The sequence below is a fragment of the Centruroides sculpturatus genome, unplaced genomic scaffold (genome assembly GCF_000671375.1).
Source record: "Centruroides sculpturatus isolate CEXI.00-Female unplaced genomic scaffold, Cexi_2.0 scaffold329, whole genome shotgun sequence".
Taxonomy (NCBI): domain Eukaryota; kingdom Metazoa; phylum Arthropoda; class Arachnida; order Scorpiones; family Buthidae; genus Centruroides; species Centruroides sculpturatus.
This window is the reverse complement of record NW_019384479.1, coordinates 465,424-490,308: the sequence shown is the minus strand read 5'-3', so window position 1 is coordinate 490,308 and position 24,885 is coordinate 465,424. Positions and strand designations below refer to the sequence as shown.

The following is a 24,885-nucleotide window of genomic DNA, read 5'->3' as shown; positions in this document are numbered from 1 at the left end:
ATGCAGTAGATGCACATCTCTGGTTTCAACAGATGATGCCATAAGAAGACAGACTCGCCATTATTCACCCGCATTCCTCTCCAAGGTATCTTGTTAGCCAATTGTTTATAAACTCTCTAATTCGAGATTAGCCAGGCACGCGTTCACAGCATAGGAAGTAGAATAGTCATTACACCTTGTAAGATTTGATATTATCTGCTTGTATTTTCTTATATATCCTAGATATATATTAAACTTTTGTTATGTTTGTTAAACCTGTTTGCCTGTCTCTCGCTTGGGAAAACAGACACCCTCTCAACTTACATTTTCGAGTGGGGAGTGCGCACGGGTATCTACCCTCCTACATCATTTAAGAATCCTAACTGGTGTTAGTCCTGACGTCGGACAAATCTCACAATAATGTTAACTTACTGACTAAAGCTAACAAACCCTAATCTAATTTAACCTAACTGGAAACCAAGCTAAAAGTTCCTAATCTAACTTGCAACTAGGACTAACTGAATTTAGACTGAAAAAGAAGACAGAATTAAAATACAAAGTTGAAAGGCAGTTATACTGACAGTTGAAACAAAGCAAGAGAAAGCTAATTGCCATCCGTGCCCCTGGAGTGAATGCTCTCAAGAGCCCCATTAAGGATATGAATGCGAGTAGATGATGGAAAATTGTGCGCGCGTGTGTGTGAATGAGTTGGTGTGGGTAGCAAGGCCAGATGTACCTTTCAAGAATAGCAGCTCTCATTAAACTATCCCTAATGTGATTGTACCTATTGTAGCGAAAAAATAAGTGAAGTGCTGTTTGGTCCTCTTGAATACCACAATCGCATTGTGGATTGTCCCAAAGGTTAAATCACAAAACAACAATCATTTGATGAGAAAAAAAAATGCAAAGAATCAAAATTTTTTTACAAATAAGTCGTGAAATGTCAGCTGTCAAAATATATAATGACAATATGATTTAGAATGAAATTGGCAGCTAAAATACAACTAATCCTTCTAGTGGTAAAAAAACGAAATTACTTTCCAAACAACCCAATATCTTCTATTTAAAAAAATAAACTGCAGTAATCTTTGCCATCTTTATCATCAATGAAGAATTGTACATCAAGTAAATTTACGACAAGGAGTATTAAAAGATATCTTATTAATGTTGAAATTGGCTGGAGAAAATTTTGACTTTCAAAAAAGCAGTGGTGCTTTCATTCAATGAAGTCAAAATCATACTCTTAAAGCAGTTTGAAATGATTTTTTATATTAAGAAACATCTTAAAATGTTATGTTGCTCACCAAAATAACATAACATAGCTATTTGTAAATGAACAATGGAAATTATTGGTTGTGTGTATGTTTTAAGATATAATTTTTATTTATATAAATTAGGCTGGAAGGACAATTGGTTCAAAATTCATTTCTAATTTTTCATCTGCTAATCAGTTATCTTTATTTTCTTAGTCTTTGCTTGTAATAAATATATAGTAGAGTTAATGATTGTATTCTAACTAAAATGTACAGTGGTTAAAATTATTTTACTTTATTTTGTTGGTATTAGCAAAGGGATTTATTCAACTGGCTTATACATAAACTTTTGCATGAGTATCATTATCTAATCATTTATAACTAGTAATCAAAAATGTTATTGCTTACCTGAAATGAAATGTTTCTGACAAACTCTTGTATTGATATTCACTTTATCCGTATTGAAATTTTTCCAGTTAATTCTTGAGAACCATGCAAATTGCTTGGTCATAAAAGCTCCTCAGTTTGAGGTTCTTGATGACAAATAATGCTGGGAATTTTAAAAAATGACATTTGTTTGTTCTTGAGTGAACTAATATCACACCCAATTACATAAAAATTTACCACAGTGATATTTGCGACGAATAAACAACACACAAACACCAGCTAAAGTGCACGTAAATACACCACAAAGATTGCATTGGACAATGGCGCATGATCACTTGAAACCTCTATATTTAGTCCTTGTAAACATTGTAAACTATTAATTTTTTATATACTACTTTCAAAGAAAAAGACCAAGAAAACTGTAATGTGTATCCATTTTATTATAAAATAGTAGGTGGATAAACTTCCATTTCTTCAGGTGCATTGCACTTATGAAATAAACTATTTCAAAACTGGAATGTTTAATTATTCTTCTTAAATAAAAACATATCCAACTCTGGCCGTTGGCAAATTCAAAGAAAACAAGTTTCTTTGGCATATCAAATATATGTATCTTTGGCTTTCACATTGAGCAATGTACAGTCTATTTTCTATTTTAAAACTCATTGCAAGTTTTATAAATATGATACTATGACATATAAAATGAATCAATATATAAAACATTTACATAATAATATTGGTTATCCATCATTATGAATTATTCTACAATTTGCTATACAAAGGTATTATTGGCTAACTAAAAATATACTTTACAATTTGACAAAATAATATCAATGTTTTTACAAATGACAATAAATTATAAATATAGGAACAATATATATTGAATGAGTGATTATTGATTCAAGAATTATAAATGTTTGCTTGAGTATTTGAATAATTTGTTCATTTTGTTCAGTTCCATTTGAATGAAATTAGAAAATATTTTTTGGCCCCATTGACTTTTTTGATGATAACTGGCCATTTTTATGTAAGGGTGATTACTACTAATCGTCTTTGGAATGAGGCCATATTCCATTCATGGAAAGCGATCTGCGTTCTCTTGTAACAGTCCATTGAGCAAACGATTTAAATCTTCTGATAAGCTCTTGTCTCACGGCTGCAGTAAATTTTGTTACCAGACACAAAGCGGTGGCCACGGCAAACACAAGATTGTAAAAAAGCACGATGTAAAAATTTCCTAGCCATTCGATTCTTCCGAAATCGCCCAATAAATCAAAATTTGTTATACCTGATTAAAAGAAATATACAGCTTCTGTTATCAAGAAATTCCATTAAATACTAAAGTTTGACAGTTTTTATAAATTTAAATTTTATTCTATATACTTAAGCACTTTGTACAAATTTGAAAATGTTAAAGTTGTATGACATTTTTTAAAAGCATGAAATTTAAATTCTCAAAAATAAACTTTAATGTTCTAGTGAATATAGTCTGTAGCATTATAATATAAAACCAGAGTGAATTTTAATTCTCTTGGAAAATATCATTCAAAAATTTTTGAATGCTTAATAATACACTGATGTTGGTTAAATTATAAATTGTTTTGAATTTGTATCAAATAAGTGGTTTGTATAGCAAAATTAAATTATGATAATTATATAAATGCAATATGGTTTATGCCAGGCCAAAGAAAGCATAATAAAATTATTAACATCTGTACTTCAAGCAATCCCTGAAATGTATGTAGTCATCTGATTCAGTTTTTTTTTTAAATGTGAAACAGCTTTTAATAGTTCAAATATTTGAACTATCCAAATGTATAACAATTGTTTTTGAAATTCATGTCGTATTTACTCGCATATAAGATGATTTTATTCATTTTTCACTGCTTCAAAAACCTAGGTTGTCCTATATGCAGTAGCAAAGGATTTTTTGCACTTTTGAATAATTTTTGTAAACCGTGTATTTGCATTTTTTACCAGATGCTCACTTTCTGGTGTTTAAAAACAACTATTTTATCTGGGTCGTTTGAATCGTTCTTGTGTATTACCAGGAGTAAAGACGAATAGCAATAGGAAAAGCAAAGCTTTTGAATTGAAATTCCAAAATCACATGGGAGTAGGGAATTCGATCCCGGTCCTTATTTCTAATCCCGGGATTATTTCGGTATTGAGGGTTAATAAAAAATAAGAAAATCTTATAGATATCAAAAATCAAAATTTAGACAAAAATCAACGCATTTTACGGTATACACCTAGTTAATACAGACTTAGAGTCAGACTAACCAGACTTAAAATCACTGTTTCATGTTAAATTTATTCTTTTTTAAGCATCACTGAGATCTCTTTAAACTCACATAAATTGAAAAAACCTTTATGTAACAAACTATGCAAATAAACGTTGAAAATTAACAAAAATCTCTCTTAACATCGACTAAATAGACTACTTTCATATAACAACCTAGTAAGTAGGTAGTAAAGTAAGTTTCTTAGCAAAAAGTATTTAAAAATAATATTAATCAGTCACATTTTTCTTAAATATAAAGAAAACTAATCTAATAGGAACATTCTAATTTGAATTGCGAAAATATGATCTGAGAAATAACAACGCATCCAGTGTCTCATCACCAAGTCTGCTTCTCAATTTGTTGCACATATATGCAGCTGCTGAGAAAACGCGTTTAGGTTTGATGGAAGTTGGAGGAATCGTTAGTAAATACTTATAAGCTTCGAGGACACGGGGAGGATGGAAGAAAACAGTCCGGTCGACACGGATCGGGATTGTAGGAGTAAAGGCTACAATCCCGATTGTTTCGATCATTGTAAGCATGTCTTTCTAAAAATAAACGCGTTAATTTTGTAAATTCGGTCTCTGTGTGAGTCTCTCAGCGTCCAGCAAACCACTACCCCGAAACGTAAAAAGACTTTCTCGCATCATCCTGACAGATCGCGGGCAAGGCGAGGGTCATAACCTTTTCACCTAAGGTCGACCCCCCTAAGCGAGAGGCGTCGGGTCTATATTAACCACACTGGCAAAACAAGATGGCTGACACATTGACAGGTAAAACGCACTGAGTAGTGCTCTCGACTGCGCCAGAAAATCGATTGGCGCCCGCGAAAATTCAAAAATACAAAAATGAAGTATATTACCAAGTAACCCAGTGAGAACTGCTTGCCTATCATTTTAGTTGAAAATACAAGAAGTTTTATTCCAAGCAAGCATCGCAAGCCCGCTAGGTTAATTTCTGCTGCTTGCTTGGAATAAAATTTCTTGTATTTTATATTAAAATGATAAGCAAGCAATTCTGTTAAAAGCACTGGCACTGAATGTTTTGCTTCGTGCAGTCTATTTTGCAACTTTTTTTAAAATGATGTCAATCCCGAAAATCTCGGGATTAGGAAAACTTAATCCCGAAAATTTTGGGACTGAAAAGTTGTCGCGATCCCGGGATCAAATCCTCTACATGGGAGCCCGATATAAGTTTTAATCCATTCCCGCATGAAAAGATGAATGTTTGGAAATCAGAATTCGAAGAAACTCAAGTGTAATCAACGGATAGTGTATTTGACTTAAGAATTGGCAAAAGAGGTTCCAGATTGTTCAGCTTTACATGAACAAATTAAAGAAAAATCTTGTAAAATCGACAAAGTTTAAAAGTAATTTTTGCAGGACAATGTGTGCATTTACATGCATTTGATATTTTATTTGTGATTAAAGATCAAAATAAAGAAAATTAAAATTAGAATTGTATTAATAAATCTATTTCATTTAAAGTCGCACTTCGTCTTATATGCAAATAAATACGGTATTGAATATTTCAATTAGTATTAATAATGAAATAATGGATTTTAATTAGATTAGGCTATAGATTCTTTATTCTTTGGAAAGTTGTGTGTATTTACTAATTTTTTTTCAATAGAACAATTCATCTCAAATATCTATATCTGTAATTGTAACTCTGTTATTTTCTAACATTATAATATTACACAAATGTTTAATAATTTGAGTTTGTTTTTGTCTAGCCAAAGCTTGCATGCAAACAATTAAGTAATCTGTTGTGCATTCTACTAAATAAAGTGATATATAATTTAACAATTGTTGATCAAGATATTTTTGAAATTAGTAACAATTCAAATAACACTTAGTGTAAACTTTTTGGTATTTTTAACTTTTGGAAAAAAAAATAATTTTTGATAAAAAAATTTATTTTACTTATTGTATTTAATTATGTTTATTTATCAAACAAAGATAAGACAGATCTAATATTTCTAAGATCTAACTATACAATAGGTGGTTTTAAAGAAATATACTACCAACATTATACTTAAACAAAATTTTAAAATGAAATATAATTTGTATACAGTTGTTTACAGACTAACTCAAGCACTGGGAAGAATAAAGAAAAGTTTGAATTATCTATTTCTGCATGCATCTAATATTTGGCAAAAATCACTTCTCTGATTTCTTTCAACTCTCTTCATCACAAATTCACAAATTTTTTAACTAAAGATGCTTTTGTGTATTCCATGCTTAGACACAAAAATTTAACTAAACAACTGTGCCAATCTAACAAAATACATGATATTTGAACCTGAAGTGTGTATTTTCAATAAACCAGTAGATACTTTCTCTAGTATATTTCAAATTCAATATATAAAATATGCTAACTTTGAATTAACTGAATGTATAATAAAAACTTCAATTAACATTAATTGAAACATGAATTTCTAGAGTAGGAATAGTGGATTTGAATTAGTCACAGTTTATACATTCAAATCTAGTTAATTTTCTTTAGATTAAAAATAAAAAAAAAAAGATGTAACAAATATTTTGACTAAGATTTCAAAAGCGAATCATCATCATCTAAAAACTGTCAGAAATATGTGCAATTGGTGGTGAAAATCTTCATTTGAGATGGATTAACAAAGAAAAAGAATTTAATATAGAGATTTAAAAAAAATATTGTATACAATTCCAAAAAAGCAGTTTATAACTAGTAATAACAATTTACCAATAACAGAATATTTATGCATTTAAAAGTGGTAATTAAAAATCCACATCCACTTATTTAATAGAACCAAACTATTTGAGAATTATTTGGAAGTGTATACAACAAAACTTTTGAACATTTAATTATAGAACTATAAATATAAAGATATGTCATACATATAAAATCTTACCTAATGTACGAGCTAGGACAGGTAAAGCAGAACTCAATATGAGGAGTACAGCACAGTTACCAATTACCTGAGTCATAGACGTGTCATGTAAATGTGGCCTCAATCTACATAATAGTGGTAATGTATAAAAACCTACAACAGATGCCAACCAAAGATATCTGTTTAGTTAAGCAAAATAACAGTTTGATTTAGTTATTTTAGTCAATATTTTTTTAAAAGGATACAATATAAGTACAATTTCCAATGAAGCACCTATGGCTCCTAAAGCAGATAGCGAACTAATACCAAGTGAAAATTGCTTAAGAAAAAGAAAAATCATAAACATTAAAAGTTTTCCAGATAATTTGTACAATAAAAACTACACAATAAATAAATTTATATAATTTACATTTTAGTACACTTTCACTAATCCAAACTAATTGTGGCATGGAATTGTTTAGATTAGATTTATATGTAGAGAAAGAGAAACACATGCTTAAATTCATTATTTAAATTTAGTACATAGAAATATTAAATTATAAGTTTTTGTCTCCAACTTAAACATTTATCAGAACAAACAAAATTGATTTGGATTAGTGTGAGTATGGACAAATTGTTATTCATGCAATCATATTCAAGTAAAGGTAATTTGTATTTTATCTGACACAAGTCTAAAACTGCATCAAAAATAGAAACATACCAATCAATTGTATGCTAATCATTAATTATACTAAATTAGTTCCTCTAATTAATCATGAAGTGACAATTCTCAAATTATTGGTGTAAACAGTACATAATCATTCCATTGAAAAAACATTAAAAGTTAATAAATTCATTGCCTTTTAAATTGTTAAATTATCATTTCTTTAATGTTAACAATAATTCAGGTTAATCATGGTGACAAATTCAGTTTCATTAGAAATGACTAGTTTTTTCGTATCTGTTTTCAGTCTGAAATTTTATTCAAACTGTTATTAGTACCATAATTTTAGAAATATGTATTAATTTTAGAAATATGTATTGATATTTTTAAGGAATAAGCTTCAATCTCATTTATAGCCAATTATCACTTCTGACTGATTAATTATTAATGCCATTATCTTATTTTTGAAAGACGTTTTTCATTTTTAAAGAAGTAGATTGTTATTACATTATTTCATATTGTTTTGTTAACTACATTACACTTGAAAGAATGTCTGATGTGTAGAATTAAGTTAATTTATCAGTTCATAATGTAAAAATAGGACAGTCAGAAATATTGAAAATCATTGCATCTATTTATTCAGAATGACATCAGAATAGACTCACCATGAAAGTGTATAATCCATGTTCTACATTAAAAAAAGATAACAAAACATTATCTTACTTGAATCAATGCCAAGACACTTAATTTATTGTGATAATTTTGATTATACTCTAAGTTATTAGAAAATTATCATGGTACATTATTGAGATGAAATTGGTCTATATATGGATCTTGTCCAGTGTCCAATTGAGAGATCAAACCAAACACCAGACAGACAGTTTGGTTCAAAATTGCAGTGTTAGCAATATAGCTATTATGGATGGGTTAGGTTGACTACTCAAGAATAATGTCTCTGGCAGGTTGCCTTCTAAAGGAACAGAGGACGACAGTGTGCATAGCACCCAAGCATTTTTTATTTACATACAAATTTGTATGTAAATTAAAAATGCTTTGTATACAAATCAAATCTCTGACTACTAAAATTTAATTGTAGTAACCCAACTTGATCAAGGACAATTTATTTTTAAATATTTTCATAAATTATCTATTTATGGTTTAAAGTTTTATATATTTTATTAATTTATAGATACTAAGGAAAATTGTTGTTATAAAAAGTTAAAACTAAAAAAGCTGTATATAAACTAATTTTTGTCAAGTATTTTTAATGATTAACAATGAACAATTAATTCAGATAATCTAATTGTATGATTCAGCTAATTAATCATAGCTTAATATTTTAATTAAGAATAGGACAATCAATGTGTAAAAATAAAATTTATTTTTAAAGCAGTTATTATTCAAAACATTGATTATTAAAGTAAATTATCTGCCATATTATAATTTATTTTTATTAAAATGTTTAATCATTTTATAAAAAGATTTAATATATGATAAAAACTGAATTTCAAATGATTAATTTGCTAATTTAAAAATATTCTACTTCTGTTACTTTTCATTGTTTTTTGTAACCAGTTATATCTATTGATACAGTATGTAATAAACAGATTTAATATGAGAACTGTTTAAAAAGGTAAGGTTTCTGAAATGTTAAACACAGTAGCACATAATTTTTTGATCTTATGAGTTAATTTTTCAAGATATTTGAACAGTATGGACAAATTGTTATTCATGCAATCATATTCAAGTAAAGGTAAACCTATGCAAGTGTTGGAAAATGATCAACAAGTTAAGAACCCTTGATTCTTATATTTGTTATAGAGCAGGGGTCGGCAACCTGCGGCTCTTTAGTTCCATACGCAAATATTATTTATTTTATCAAAAAAAAAATTTTAAAATCGTTCTGAATCGATTAACGAGGATTAGGCACTGATTCTATCTCTCAGCCACTTGTACTCGCTTTTCATCGCACCCCTCTCCCATGAAATGCGTTGTCACTGTCGTCAGTCCGTCGGAAGCTCTCGAATGACGCCGTCGTCGGATGTTTCCATTATCTAATTTGTTGTGAAAAACACTACTTATATATGAATAAACAGATATTTTTTCTTATGAATAAATAGTTTAGTTTTTTTTATCAAAAAACTTTATTTATGCGAGTACTATTTATTGTTGGCAAGAAAAAATGTGTGGCTCTTTAAAAACTTTGAAATTTTGTAAATTGTAATTTTGGCTCTTCCAACTCAAAAGGTTGCCGACCCCTGTTATAGAGCATCAAAATCAGAGGTTTAGGCAATGTCCTTTGTTTTAGAAATATATTCATATGATTATTTAAAAAATTGTTTGGATAAATTGTATCTAGTTAACTTCTGAAATAAACTTATATTTTTCTTTTTGAGGAAGGAAAATTATTTTTGACATTATTAATTCTATGAGAAGATATGATAAAGAGCTATTTTCAAAATGTTTATAGCAATAAATTGTTTCATGATAATGTCTATTTTTCTACATTAAATAATTTTATAATTGCTTTCAAAATTTTCCTTTAATATTTTCTCAATTCTACTAGTATTTTTGTTTTTATAAAAAGTTATTTTTCTTAACCTGTAATTTAATTAAAACAAAGTTATGGAAACATTAAAAATTAATTTTGAAATAATACATTAGGTACCATTTAGTGTTATGCTCATTTTAAATAAGATTAATCAAAACTTTTTAGTTATTTTAATATTATACTGCAAAATTAACTGGATAATAGTCAAATAGACTATATAATTTTTGTACAACTTTATATTAATGAAAACACAGTAATAAATTATAATTAATTAAACTTACTTCTGTATATATAGGTAAAGCTTTAATTCCAACTAGTAGTTCTAATGTGTTATGAGCCACCATTACCACTGATATTCCCTAAACAAACAAATATAAATTGAATTTTTTGAAGTGAAATTTTACAAAATAAAAAAAATTTAAGAAATAAAAAGATACTTACAGTAAGAGCAAGAAGCAAGACCATAACAAATGGATAACCAAGATTTCTACGAATGGGTGATACTTTCCTTTGCTTTTCTACACAAAAATTTTATTTATAATTAACTTCATTTATTAAGTTTAAACTTAATCTCATTTTTTTAAAAGAAGTTTTTATTATTACATTTAAACTAATTATAAATTTTTAGTTAAAGTTATATTATTAAAATGATAAGGTAGAAGAATTTTAACATTATTTTGAACTAATGTATTTACATTGTCACAATTATAAATCATTTAATAAAATAATTCTAGTTACAGTAAAATACTACAAAAAGAAAAAATAATGTTATCATTTTTTAATTTTATTACATCAAAAAGTTTATGAAATAGTTTGGAAAATTTCATTAAAAATTAAATATTCATTCACAGAAATATTTTAAAATATTCTTTATATATATTATATGTGAGAATCTGAGTTGAGAGATTATATTATTGACAAATTTATTTTAAGTAATTTTTATAATTTTGTTAGAAATTTTATCAATCTAAAAATTAAGTAAAAGGGAACTTCCTTTTACTGCCAGAAGAGAACAGTTTAGTTACTCTGAAAATAGAATAGTGAGACTGCACGCTTTCCAACACACAACAGAAGTATGGTGGGATTTTCAAATAATCCTATTGGATTGGAATTTTAGTATAAAAGGTGATAGGTCACCTTCGAATGTGCTCTTGTTCACGCTAAGGTGCTCTTGCTAAGGTTCTTGCCAATGCTTTAGCCAACACTCTCATCCCTCTTCTGGTTCTTTACTTTGGCTTCTTCCCAAAAACTCTCCACAATTAACATGGACACATAATAGGAGAGTTTACATAATTATATTATGTAAACTCTCTCTCATCTGGATAAAATTAATGGGTTAGAATTTGAAGTCCCCTCATACTTGAATATTAAGAATACAATTTTTGTTTTTATTCTTAACATGGTTTAATTTGAATCTCCATTTATTTTGTGTATATATGATAATTAGTTTTTGTTTAAATAAATATATAGATATGATTTTAATTTATGAATGCCTAACTCCACAGTTGGCTCACATATCTCGTCATTTTGCGTTTAAACTAAACCCTCCTGAAATTCTGGTTAATCAAAAAATAGCCTTTTTCTTCCCATCAGAAGATACAAGATTCACAAGTTAGGGCACAATTGAACTTATCCTAACTGGTGTCAGGACTCTATGAAGAAAGATTTCACAGATCTTCATTTCCATCCTGTATGTAAAATGGGGTTGTCCCAGAGTCCCTGCTTTTCACATATAAATTTTTCTTAATATAAAATTTAATGACATTTAGGAAAAAATTTCTTAAATTTATCAAAGAATTTCTTGAATGAGCATATAAACATGCTGAAATTCAATTTTGAATAATAAAAATATTTACTAACAGTCAAAGCATATTTTTATTACATGAATATAGAATATATTTTAGATGATTTCAACCACTCATAGTGGATAGAATATGCACAGTTTAGAAAATATGTACTTTTTAAATTTAAATATACAGTGGGTGATCAGATTACGAACACTTTTGCTAAAGATTTTTATGATCGAACAACGAACACATGTTCGGATAATGAACACTTTATTAAACAAATATAAAAAGAATCGATGGAAAATAACAAATACCAATTGATTTTCCCTTGTCTTCAGGTGACAATTCAAAACCTTTCGGAGCGTGGGAGACGTCAACATCGACACTCAACCCAATACCAATTGGATAGTATTAATATTCCTTCAAATTTTGAAAATCCCTTGTAATTCCAGCTTTTTGTTTACCTTTCTGACAAATAATTTTTTATAGTCTTCGTGAGACTGTCGGACAGGCACTTGTTAAGTTTTGCATCGGGGTTTATTTACGAAAGGTGAAAGTTTAACTGTCCCATTGGATATTCGTTAATGTTTTAATACCAAATTTCGAATTTCATCTGGGCCTTGCATTTAAATCATTTTTTGTGAGCTAGTTCATTTCTGTTCTTTGAATTTTTGTAAGTGCTTTTCTGAACTTTTTATTTAAAAAAGAAACTGATAATATTATGGAGCCTAAAAAGAGTAGAATGTCAGAACTGTGCTCACCATAGAAACCAAGTAAGAGATAATAGCCAAGGTAGAAAGTGGGCACAAGGTGTCTGATGTTGCTAGGCAGTATGGTTTAAACAGGTCTACAGTAGGCACAATCTTAGCTATGAAAGATATATCAAGAAGTCTCAAGCTGTTAATGGAGTAATGAAAATCACATCTGAGAAATAAAGAGTATTTTAGAGCTCATAATGGAACCTGAAACTGATCTGACAACAGAAGAACTCCAGGNATATCAAAATCTTGTAATAATTTACTGTGACCAAGAATTATAATTTTATAACAACTTGCTTGATGAATACAAAACTTGTTTAACTATACAGTGGGTGATCGGTTAATGAACATAATCCGTTCCAAGACTTTGTTCGTTAACCGATTATCAATTTACCATAGGTCTTTATGATTAATTTGTTCCAGAGACTCCTAAAAATAAAAATATATATACTTTTTTACTATGTTTTATTTATATGTAATAGTAAAAATACATACATACATATATATATATATATATGTATGTATGTATTTTTACTATTACATATAAATAAAACATAGTAAAAAAGTATATATATTTTTATTTTTAGGAGTCTCTGGAACAAATTAATCATAAAGACCTATGGTAAATTGATAATCGGTTAACGAACAAAGTCTTGGAACGGATTATGTTCATTAACCGATCACCCACTGTATAGTTAAACAAGTTTTGTATTCATCAAGCAAGTTGTTATAAAATTATAATTCTTGGTCACAGTAAATTATTACAAGATTTTGATATTTTCTCACCAAATAGAAACAAAACCACATCAAATGCCATGCTACATTCTTTCATATTTCATCTTCATTATAAAGAAAAAAAACTAAAATTTGTTTAAGTGAAAAATTTTATTTAGTTATAATTAAAATTAGCATTAAAACATATATATTATTAAATACAAGAAAATGTAACAGTTAAGATATGTGAAAGTTGCCATACAACCTACATAAAAAGTATAAAAAATTAGGATTATAAATTTTAAAAAAGTGTGAAAATTGAATTACCTAATTCTTTTCTTTTTTTTTCTCTACTTTGTAGTTCTTCTAATATATGTCCTACACCATTCTGGACAGAAGAATTTTTTTCTATTAAAATAAAAAAAATTTTTACATTAAAAATAGTAACTTGTGAATTTGATGTTTTTGTTTAAAGTGATGTACAATTAAAATGAAGCAATACATAATTCTAAGAAAGGATCCTAATTCAAATAAAATTTATCAAATGTTATAAATATGCGAGTTAATCATTTTATACTGTCCATTCATAGACTTCAGTAAAATAAATATATTGACTCATGAAAAAGTCATTTTCAATAAAGGTTTTCCATCACAAGCCTATTTTTTAAATCACAAAGCTGCCTATTTCAAAGGGATCTTTTAGTTGAAACTATCTTTAATTATTGGCTTATCATTGTTTTGTATATTTTTGCAGAGGTGTAGCTAGCTTCTAATAAAGATCATCTCTGCAATGGAAGACTGCTGTTCCTGGTGGTTGGACATGACGAAAAGTGAATACATTTTTAGTTTCTTCTATGTATTTTATTGTGTAAATATTGTAAGCCATTTTTAATTGTAATTGCATTTTACAAGGCCACAAATGTAGTGACTTGTGCAGGTTGCACAAGTCACCACATTTGGTACATATATGTGAAAATGCAGATTACCTTCATTTTATGTTTGATTCACGTTAATTGACAATAACACTGGTTTCAAATTTTTCCCATAATGTGCAGAGTATTTTTGCAAATGCTAAATGCAAATATTTTTTGCACCTCCAGTAGTAACACTAGTAATGCTAGTAGCAACTTCTCTTTAATAGTGATTCTAAGCAGAATCGGTTTTGTGAGATCCGGAATTTTTACCGAATTTTCCGATTAATATCCCGCAGTTTCCTAAACCTCCAATTTAATTTTCCTTTAAAACCTAAACGACAATCTAACAAAAAAAAGGGAAATTTTCCGATCTCCCCTTTCATTTAAAGTAAACATCCGTCCATTTCGAAACTAATCCCACATTCCAACTCCAAAGTTGATAGTTAGCATGGGCCCGGGAACAACTTTGACCCATCCGCGTACCATTTATCTCACAACAATTGGTCACCTGACCATTCTCCCACGCCGAACTTATAAAAACCCCTTTCTTCCCCTTCTCGGGGGAGTCGTTCATCCGCCGTCATTTTAATACTGTGTCCTGCGAATATTGTGTCCGATTGATATACTGTGTCCTATCGATATTGTGTCCTGAAGAAAAATTATCATCCTTATCCTACCAACCCGTTGGATATCATAACCTTTTTCCTCAAGAATATTTAAAAACAAAGAGGTATGGAACAAATTTTTGTGAACTCTCTCTCGGTCCTTCGCGTTTCAGGGACTCAGATTTTTCCCTTTGAAATTAGTTATTGTAATATCTATGTAGCTAATAAATCGTTGTTATCCTGTTAAATTGGTGTCCTCTTTTACTCGTATATCGTCGGTCACCTTACTGACGCACTCCTCCCTCCGCCACTCGACCCGAACATTTAAAGCCCGTTACAGCGGGGAAAAGAATCCTTCCATCCATCCTGACAGTGAAAGGGTTTAACAACCTGTTGCCGGATCGGGAGGCCTACACCCTCCCCGGCGGTTCACAGTTTGTTTATTATTCTGGAGTGTATTATTCAAATGGCATTTCACCAGTTTAAAAGTGAAATTATTGTACAATAATAAAAACAGAAAAAGAATAACCATGTCAAATAAAAGGAAAATCCAAGAAACCATGTCAACCTGTAACTTAAGAAGATAAAATGGAAAGGTGGTAAAAGCTTGAACCAAATTTGGTAGAACATTTACATGCACAAAGGAGATGAATAATAATAAATTAGTGTGTGTTGCAAAGATAATAACTACTTAAACAATTTCTTGCTAATGCCAAATCATTGATTGAAGAGTGTTCTGAAAAAAGATATGACAGAGAAAAGTAACTTTGAAAGGAGGAGTTTAAATGTAGCTTTAACACATTATGAAATTCTCAAGTTCTTCAAATTTTATATTTTAAGTTTTGTACTAATTTGTTTACACTGCTTGCCCTAGGAATGCATCATCAGTGTAAAATGAGGGTAGCACTGTGCTATATCAAGAATTGTACTGAATAATCATGGAAGAAAAAAACAAAATAGAATTCTTCATGGTCACTCACATATATGCATTTCTTAATCCATAAAATCCAAAATTTAATGCATCTGAGAATGAGAAATTATAGATATTCAAGTTAGGAAACAATCTTCAAAATATGGGTCTTTTAGCTTTTAGAATTTATTCCTTTGGCATTCCCTTGATAGTATTTTTAAGTCTCATATGAATCAAATAACTTATATATTTCATTTAAGTGATACAAATTTAATTTCTAAGATCTTGTCAAATTCATTAAACAAACAATAGATAGATTAAATAGAAATATTTAAAAAAGACATTATATTAATAAGTGAAATAAATTTTTGAAGTTAAAATTTCTTCATTCTAAATTTAATTATATAAACATTAAGTAATTGACTTTATTATTTATAGAATCACATTTATTTTTCAATCTGAAAGTGATAAAAGAAATATTGCAATCTGCAAGTATGAAAGAATATTCAATAATCTAGAATGAAATTTTAAAAACTCACATGTAATATATTAAGTTCAATTAAGCATAGAAAACTGTTCATATATATTTAGAAAACATATAAGAATAATTTTAATACATAATGCAACAAAGTCAAAAGTATTGATTGTAAATTTATTACCACTTTTGGCATTTTGAAGTTTGCGTTTTAGATGCTGTTCTTCAAATACAGCAACATAATATTCATCTTGAATATTTCTCAAAAACTAAAATGTAATTTATAGAAATTAGGAATAATCATAGCTTATAAATACAATGCAAGATGAAAGAAAGGAACTTTACAGACCTGAGGTTTTACAACTAGTTCTCCTAATACTGTGAAGAGATGAGCAAAGCCAACTGGAGTACATACTTAAAAGAGAATTTTCATTATTAATTTTTGACATTTGATATAAAATATTCAATTCATATTTTTACTTACCCAGTAACAACAACACACCCAAGAATGACACACAAGAATAAAGGAATGGTAAATAATAATTCCAAACATCTGAAAAAAGAAGTTATTTTTTTTTTAAACACAATCATCTCTCTAACTAGTAAAATTCATAAAATTTAAACATGAAAAATTTTAAATAAATTAACTTGTTTTATTATAGTACAAAAACTTATTCTAGATATTTAAAATACTTGGCTAAAAATTGAGAAAAAAAAATTTATAAACAGCACTAGAAATTGATGAATTGTTGCAAAATTTTTCTTATGAATAGTCTATATTGGGAATAAAGGAGCAAAGTTTGTGGAGACAAGCAAGTGGGAGGTTAAGCTGGTTTTTTCCCTGACTGTCAAAGCCAGGGGAAAAAATAGAAATGGTGGTACCAGGAATGGAAGAAGTGAGATGAAATTTTTAAACAAATGGAAGATGCCCATGGGGTGAGTAAATAGGAGTCAAAGCCACCCATAGTAAATTTGATTTCAGAACAATAAAATGTCACTCTTTTAAATTTTTCATCAGAAAACTAACAGCATCTGTTTAACATAATTATTTTTATTATATTAATAGTTAACAAATTATTCAGTATATATAATTTATGTAATTGAATTATTCCAATTTGAAACTGTCTATTCTGACAATTAGATAATAAATATTCTTAAGTAAAATTCAGAAGAGGTATATTAAAATTTAAAAGAAGTTAAATTAATTTTTCTAAATTCCATTCAGGAAGAGCAATACAGTATTATAACTAATGGGTTTTGCAAATTTTGATAGGTAGATTAATTTACACATATAAAAAAAAAATTTAGACCCATTTAAATTGAATTGCTAATATGATGATAATCTATTAAAATATGTATTAACTGATTTGAAAAGGAAAATATAATTTGTAATAATCAAATTGATATTTCATATGACTACTTTCATGGAATATATATTATTAGTATATGGTACTATTAGGAAACAGTAAAATAATTATACTGAAAAAAATATATATTTTCTTGTCATTCTTTACTGTATACAAATCCCCATCATAAAAACAATTCCAAAACATTTTGAATAGACTATGTAAACCCCAAGTAGTCATAACATAGGAAAAAACAATTACCAAACTAGATGACAACTGACAATTTCGTAATATTTTAAATATTCTAAAATTGTTAATCATCTCAACTGATAGTATAAGGTAGTATCAGAAAGTTTCTCCAGAGAGGAAAGTTAAATTTGTCAGTGGCAAGTAACTGGTTTTCATTTTTATAGGAAACGTTATATCTTGGAATGATAAAGAAATGTATTTGTAAATGTGGATATAATTTTTGATCAAATGCATATCAAATATTTGTATGTCTGTTTTAGGAAATATATACTTACTTTTAATAATATTCACATCCCAAGAATTTGCAGCTTGAAAATTAAATAGATTTTATTATATTGTTAGTTCTTAAATTTTACTCATCTTAAAAAAATTATTTATAATTGAAAAATATTTTCAAAACATCTATGTATAATAGTTTGAAAATTAAGTATGGTTAAATAACTGATTTTAACAAATCAGGAACATAATTGGAAGTGAGTATATAAACTATATCTTGAATAATAAAAACAAACTAGCGATATAAACTGAATTTTACAAACATTTATTGTGTGTTAATTAATGTAACATAATAATTCTCAGACTTTAAAATCTAATTATCTAGTTTCTATTAAAAAATAAATAAATAATAATAAACTTAAATAAATTACACATTTAAAATACTAAATTTGCAACACTACCTAAATTGTTCAATTGCATTATTAAAAGTTACAATAAATAATATGCACATATAAAAATGAGAATTTAACAATAAAATGTTTACAATGATGACCAAATGATTTCAAATAAGATAAATCTGTTGTTCTGAGGAATCTGAAATTTCAGTCAACATCAAAATGCTTTTCACAGGTGTGTACATTGTTTTTGAAACTCTTCTATAATGTTCTCTAATATTACAATTACTTGTAGAAACTATACAATTTGCATTAGTAACTGCAGCATCATTAAAAACAAACATTTTCCTTGCTATATAGTAAGTATTCTAGTTTCCTACTCTTGCTAAGGTTAAATATGTTTTTAAAAATAATATAGGAAGGAGTTCACTAGAAATAACATTGCAGTTTAGTTATGAGATCATTTTACACTATCTGTGAAAAATTATGTGGCCCAGATACACTGAACGTGATTACACCCATCCTATTATTCAGTACTTGTACCAATGTAGGAGTGGAAAAATATATGATTAGCATATTGTGGGAAGAAGAATTATTTATTCATTTTTGATTTATCAGTAATTTCTCTCTTTTCTTAGTTTTTCATTGACTCCCTGGAAAACAGAGGGGGAAATCTCTTTCTTAAATCTTCATTTTCATACTACTATCTTAATTTTTACTGTTATCAAACTATACAATAACAGAAAAACTTGATACAAACTTTATTTCACATTTATATATAAATTTCAAAACATACCACTTTCAACTTGAAAGCAGCAATAGAATCAGGATTTGAGATTTTTTCATTTGTATATATTCTAAGAGGAAAAACCTAGGAAAGGAGAAGCATTCATTCATTTTCATTTATCAACTAGCTTACCCGTCACGCATTGCTGCGATCTCAGAAGAAACGAAATTCAAGCAAACTCATTATGATAAAATTAAATTTTCATTTTATCATTTTTATTGAAACTTATTATTATTATTCATTTTCATTGGGAAAATATTTCAAAGTGTCGTTTCAATTCTATTTATTTATTGTAGTGCTTGTGGATACACGATATTTTTTGTTTTTCCGTCTGGTGCGTACACGAATAAATCGGAAGGTTTTCCGACGCGTGAGCCGGCCACATACAGTTGTCCATGTGAGAAGCACGGATTCTCCAAATTTAACCCACACACTCGCTGCGATTGTCAGAATTGCGATATTCCCCATTTTTATATATTTTTTTTAAATCCTTTATAATTTTCATTATTTAATTGCTCCTTCCTCTTCCTTGGCATGTTGTGAAATTTCTGATAGTTGGATAATAAACCGCTTTATTGTAATTTGTCTTTTTAAATTATTTTGAGTCGATATTAAAATTTGGAAAAGGGGGATACCTAGATCGGTAAAATAGGCGAATTTCTTCCTACAACTTTGGTTGTTGTTCGGGGTACAGTTAAGGTTTTAACTAAGTTCGAGCGAATACGTAATTAGCAAAAAAAAAGTTGAAATAAAGTGATTAAACAAAAATTATTACAAATATCGTAAATAACAAATGCATATATAGAGATATTTTTTGAAAGGGGGAAATGGTCTTCACAATTTGAAATTGATCGAACACACTGCTCGAATGCTCGTGTAAACGCGCGCCATCTATCATAGGATAAATGTATTTTGCGGTAGTGAATTAAAAAACTTTCCAAAGTTTCATGGCAATCGTACTATGCCACAAACCTTCGCTGGAGTATATTAAACAACTTCCCAAAGTTTCACGGCAATCGGATAAACGGTGTGGTAATGCATGAAGGACATAGGACAGACACACAGACATACATTCATTTTTATATATATAGATAATGGTGCAGAACTCAAATTTTTACATTACTCATGGAATTGAATTTTAACTAAAAGCAACAGATTTTTTTTCCTACTTGGGCCTGTTTTTTCAGATAAACAATTATATTAAAATTTAAATATTTTAGATATATCTTACTTATTTATAAAATATATTATCAACATTTTATATTAAATAAGATGATTTCATTAAATTTAGAAAATGCATTAATTAAGATAATGAAATAACACTGTTTTATAACCAGTAAAAACTGATAAAACATATTATAGAATTAAAAAAAAATGTTTACAAAGAAAATGGAAAGTTAAGTTTTGTAAATTTCACAAAACCAACAATACACAAAAATTTAAATATTTAATGAGTATATCCACCTCTTTCTCAGCAACTCAATTGACTATATCAAACACCTGAATTTTTGCCGAGCATAAATTATTTTATTACTCAAACGTTTTCAACCTATTTGCTATAGGCCATCTTCATTTATTTTGGAATGATAATCCTGAAGATGGCCTATAGCAAATAAGTTAAAAATGTTTGAGTAATAAAATAATTTATGCTCGGCAAAAATTCAGGTGTTTGATATAGTTTATTTAATGAATATTTTTGCTTGTTTCAACAAAGCTTTGTCAAAACACTAAAACAAACAACAGAATTTTCTTAAGTAAAACATATTTTGTATATAATGTTTTACTGAAGAAAATTCTGTTGTTTTTTTTAATGTTCTGATAAAACTTAAGTAGAAAAAGCAAAAATACACATGAATATTAAAACATGAAATATTTTAATTTTGTGTATCATCAGTTACGTATTTATTATTTGCAGTATTTACAATCCTACTAAGATTAAACTTCTTGGATAATATTATTTTTTGTTTAAAAATGTACAATATCTAAACACAGTTAATGTTGCTCAATAGCACCAAATTTAGAGTTGAAATTTTTTCAGATCAAAAACTTTCATTTTTTCAGAAATTATATTATATTTATTATTACAATTAAAAAAACTATAATCATTAATAAAAAAATATTTGCCACTTACTGAATAAAGATTCAATACTGGAATGTCCATAATCAAGGAATGCAGAAAGTAAATATGTCATCCCTAGAATAAGGAATCCTAATAAAACAAGTACTAGAAATGTTTCATAAACTCTTGCCATTATTCCCTAAAGTAAAAAAAAAAAAGTTTAATATTTTACTTTAGTTCCGTGTATTAAAAAATTAAACTTTTGAATAATGAAACATATTCAAGAAAAAAATTCATACATTAAAAAGACAATAATAAAAATAACTTATTTTTAAAACTGAAAATTGTTAAAATTTATTTTATGAACAAGAACAAATAGGATTCATTAATCTTTTACAATTTCAAACATTCACAATTAATTTTAACTTCAGAAACACAAAGAAATATCATTAACATATAAAAGATCTGTTTTTTTATTTATTGTTAAAAGAGTTGAAATATCTCAAAATATTAATAATTTTACTTCTGCAAATCATTGTTACAGAAACATTTTTATGAGAAACTAATTATTGAATTCCAGTATCAAGGCAACTACCAACTATAACAATATATTTCATCAAAATTAAAAAAAGTTTTAAAATAATTTTTAAAAACTATCTTAATAATTAAAACAAAAGGATGTAGCTGATATAAAACTAGATGTGACCATTTCTGATTTGATTAAATCAGAAGAGATACAGATGTTCAGTATCTCTTCTGATGTATCAGATCAGGAGTTTCTCCAAGAGGAGACCGACAAATCTGTTAGTCTAGATAACCCTAGATAAACCTAGGTTTGTTTCATGTAATTTTCTTTTGGGGTTTGTTAAGATTGGCTTGTTAACTGGCTTAGGGTTAACATACTGAAACCTTTGACTGTTGTCAGAAGTTGACTTGGCATAATGATTTTGATACTGATCCCAGGCCAAAAACAAAGATTGCTCTCAGACCCTTAAGAAACTTGGACTCAGAACCTAGGTCTAGTGACCAGGCACTGGAGGTTACTAGATAGCTTTTGGCTCTTATACCAATGCCTGATTCTGACAGCTAACAGTGCCTCAATAGGGATGTTTCAAGGTCTGGGTCACAGGCCTTTTCTGGGTCTCACCAGGCAACTGTTAAGATTCTTGGTGATCACTCTAGCTCACCATCATCAGCTTCAGGATTAGATAGAAAACCCATCAGTGCTGGTTCACAACTAGTAGCTTCAGGGCCTAGCTGTAGGTCTACTGCTACTGGTTCTGGATTGGTGGTTTCAGGACCTGGTGCTAGTCTCACTGCTGTTAGTTCTAGGTTGACAGTTTCTGGGCTTCATAGAAGCTCCTCTGCTGCTGCCTCAAGGTTGGCAGCTTTAGGGCCCAAAAGTAAGCCCACTGCTGCTGACTCTCAGCGAGTTCATTTAACATATGATACTCCAACTAAAGGCAAATCACTATATTCAGATTTACCCAAATCACTCTCCAATACTGCAGGATAGCTTGAGTGCCAATTCTGAATGACCTTGTAGTGATGGATTACATTGACATTGCTCTGATACAGGAGTCCTGTTTTCAGGGGTCAGGTTAGGGGTTTGCCTAACTTACAAGCAAAGTTTCCAAGTAACAAATAAAATTAAAGTTTATTTTGTACTAATCACAAGAACAGTTGCTGATTAATCAGAATCAGAAAAAAAAATATGAATTTTCTGTATAGTTAAGATATTCAGAAGGACAAAAACAAATGTGAAATTGCCAAAAATACAAAAAATTTGTTGACTTTGATATCAATACTACCTAAAACATTGTTTATTAAAATATGTAATATTGACAATAATGAAATCCATATTCTAGTTCATGATTTAAAAAGAAATGATTAAAGCAGAGCTTAATCAAGCACCAAGATCATCACAAGCTTTCTGCTGGCAATTTTCAGCTTCACAACTGTGGACACTGAAGAAAAATATTTTTTGGGTTTCAAACAATTAAAATTCTTATCTGATTCTGATCAGGAAGCTGATCTGAATTCTGAAATTACACAATTCAGACCAGCTTCATAACTTTTGTTTGCTGCTATGTTATGATTCTTACAGAAAAATCAACACTTATTACTGAATCTGATTTAGGAATAAATGTTCCATACAGTGGTTAAAAAAAACCTCAGTTTTTGATTTATTATTCTGAAACTCAGCTTGTAAGATGGTACTCTTCACTATCAATCACCTGAAAGATTCATCACTTAGTTCTCTGGTAGAACAGGGAGTTGTTACTCTGATCTTCAACTGAGCTAAGTGAACTGGTGATTGGAAGCTATATTGTAAAACTGTCATTCAGTAAAAAACAATCTTCATAGAGAATCAATCACCCAACATAAGAGCAAAAATTTTTGCTTGAACATTTCTAATGTTTCAGTTCTAGACTCAAAGATTTTAGCTAAGGAATCCTGCTCTGAACTTGGTTCTTTAGTTCTTTCCAGTTAGTAAATCTTTCAGCCTCTGCTTGAGAAACTATGCTCTATTTACATGAAGTTTATTTACCAGGCTACAAAACTGATGATTCAAGCAAGTCTTTACATTACAGTAGAGCGTCGTTTATCCAAATCAATTGGGGACTGGGGTTGTTCGGATAACTGATTATGTACGAAAAAATATATTAACCTATCCTGTGTTGAAATTTTTCTCCATTGCGTGTAGCTTTGCGTTGAATTTTCGTCGATGCTAAGCCTAACGTAAACTTTTTAAAATAATAATCGTAGTTATTGCATCGTTAAAAATGATTTCTTTATGTTTTACAAACAAAATAAATACATTGAAAAATATAAAAACAAATAAAAATTATACTTTAGGCTGACTGGAATTCTTTCGGATAACTGACGTTTCAGATAAACGATGCTCTACTGTATTCTGTCCTAATTCAGATGCCATAGCGAATCCTAGAGGTTGATTAGATTGATGATTTCCACTGCCAAGAGCTGTTAAATCATTTGATCCTTTTAATCCTTTAAACATGAGTGGCCAAAATTACCTTAATCCATTCAAGATAAAATTGCCCGAAGGGAAAATTGTTTGACTAATTTTGTTATAGACTGTATTCAGCGATAAACTTTTCAACAGCTGGGATGGAGCATCTAAGGAACTTACTAACACTTCTAATTTCTAACTTTCTGTTCTTGTGAGGGTAAATATTTCTAGAAATATTGTTTATGATGTTTTGAGATAATGAGTGCAAATTTAATCCTAAATATAAACACAGAACAGTATGTTATGCTAATTTCATAGATCCCATCCAAATGATCCCAATAGTGTAGACTGGGTACTATCATTGCTTCCTCACAAATCTGAAAAAAAAACTAAGATAAAATAGAATGCTACAATTGCTGTAAAGAACAAAATCCAGATAACTCTTTCAAAAAGTGTTAAAAACAAAAGATAACTGAACCATCTTCTAACCATTTCATAGAGGAAAGAAGTATTGAAGAGCCAGCATATCACACTTGCAAAATAATGCAGCTGAAAAGGAGTGCATCTTAAATATTAGTAACAATTGTACACCAAAACTAAACATTCAACTTTAAACCCATGAAGTTGGTGATAAAGTTAGATAGACTTTAAATATTCAATATTATATAACCTAGAAAAATTTTTAAAGAGGAAACTAAAATCATATCAGAATTCTAGATTAGCCAT

General features: G+C 28.7%; 1 protein-coding gene across 2 annotated transcripts in view; it reads right to left on the bottom strand.

Annotated features, from left to right (window-relative positions):
• Positions 1–2,039: 2,039 nt before the first annotated feature.
• The window catches only part of LOC111621406 (limb region 1 protein homolog), a 42,990-nt gene continuing 20,144 nt past the window's right edge, over positions 2,040–24,885 (bottom strand). The window contains exons 7-17 of one of the 2 annotated variants that reach the window (XM_023363523.1): positions 21,258–21,384; positions 18,004–18,036; positions 16,618–16,686; positions 16,483–16,547; positions 16,318–16,402; positions 13,557–13,637; positions 10,412–10,488; positions 10,252–10,329; positions 7,022–7,095; positions 6,798–6,955; positions 2,040–2,907 (exon numbers count right to left, since the gene is read on the bottom strand). In XM_023363523.1, the coding sequence (XP_023219291.1) occupies positions 2,663–2,907; positions 6,798–6,955; positions 7,022–7,095; positions 10,252–10,329; positions 10,412–10,488; positions 13,557–13,637; positions 16,318–16,402; positions 16,483–16,547; positions 16,618–16,686; positions 18,004–18,036; positions 21,258–21,384 (1,092 nt within the window). In that variant the 3' untranslated portion in view covers positions 2,040–2,662. The remainder of the gene's footprint in view (positions 2,908–6,797; positions 6,956–7,021; positions 7,096–10,251; positions 10,330–10,411; positions 10,489–13,556; positions 13,638–16,317; positions 16,403–16,482; positions 16,548–16,617; positions 16,687–18,003; positions 18,037–21,257; positions 21,385–24,885) is intronic. The other variant, XM_023363524.1, reaches the window with a different exon arrangement.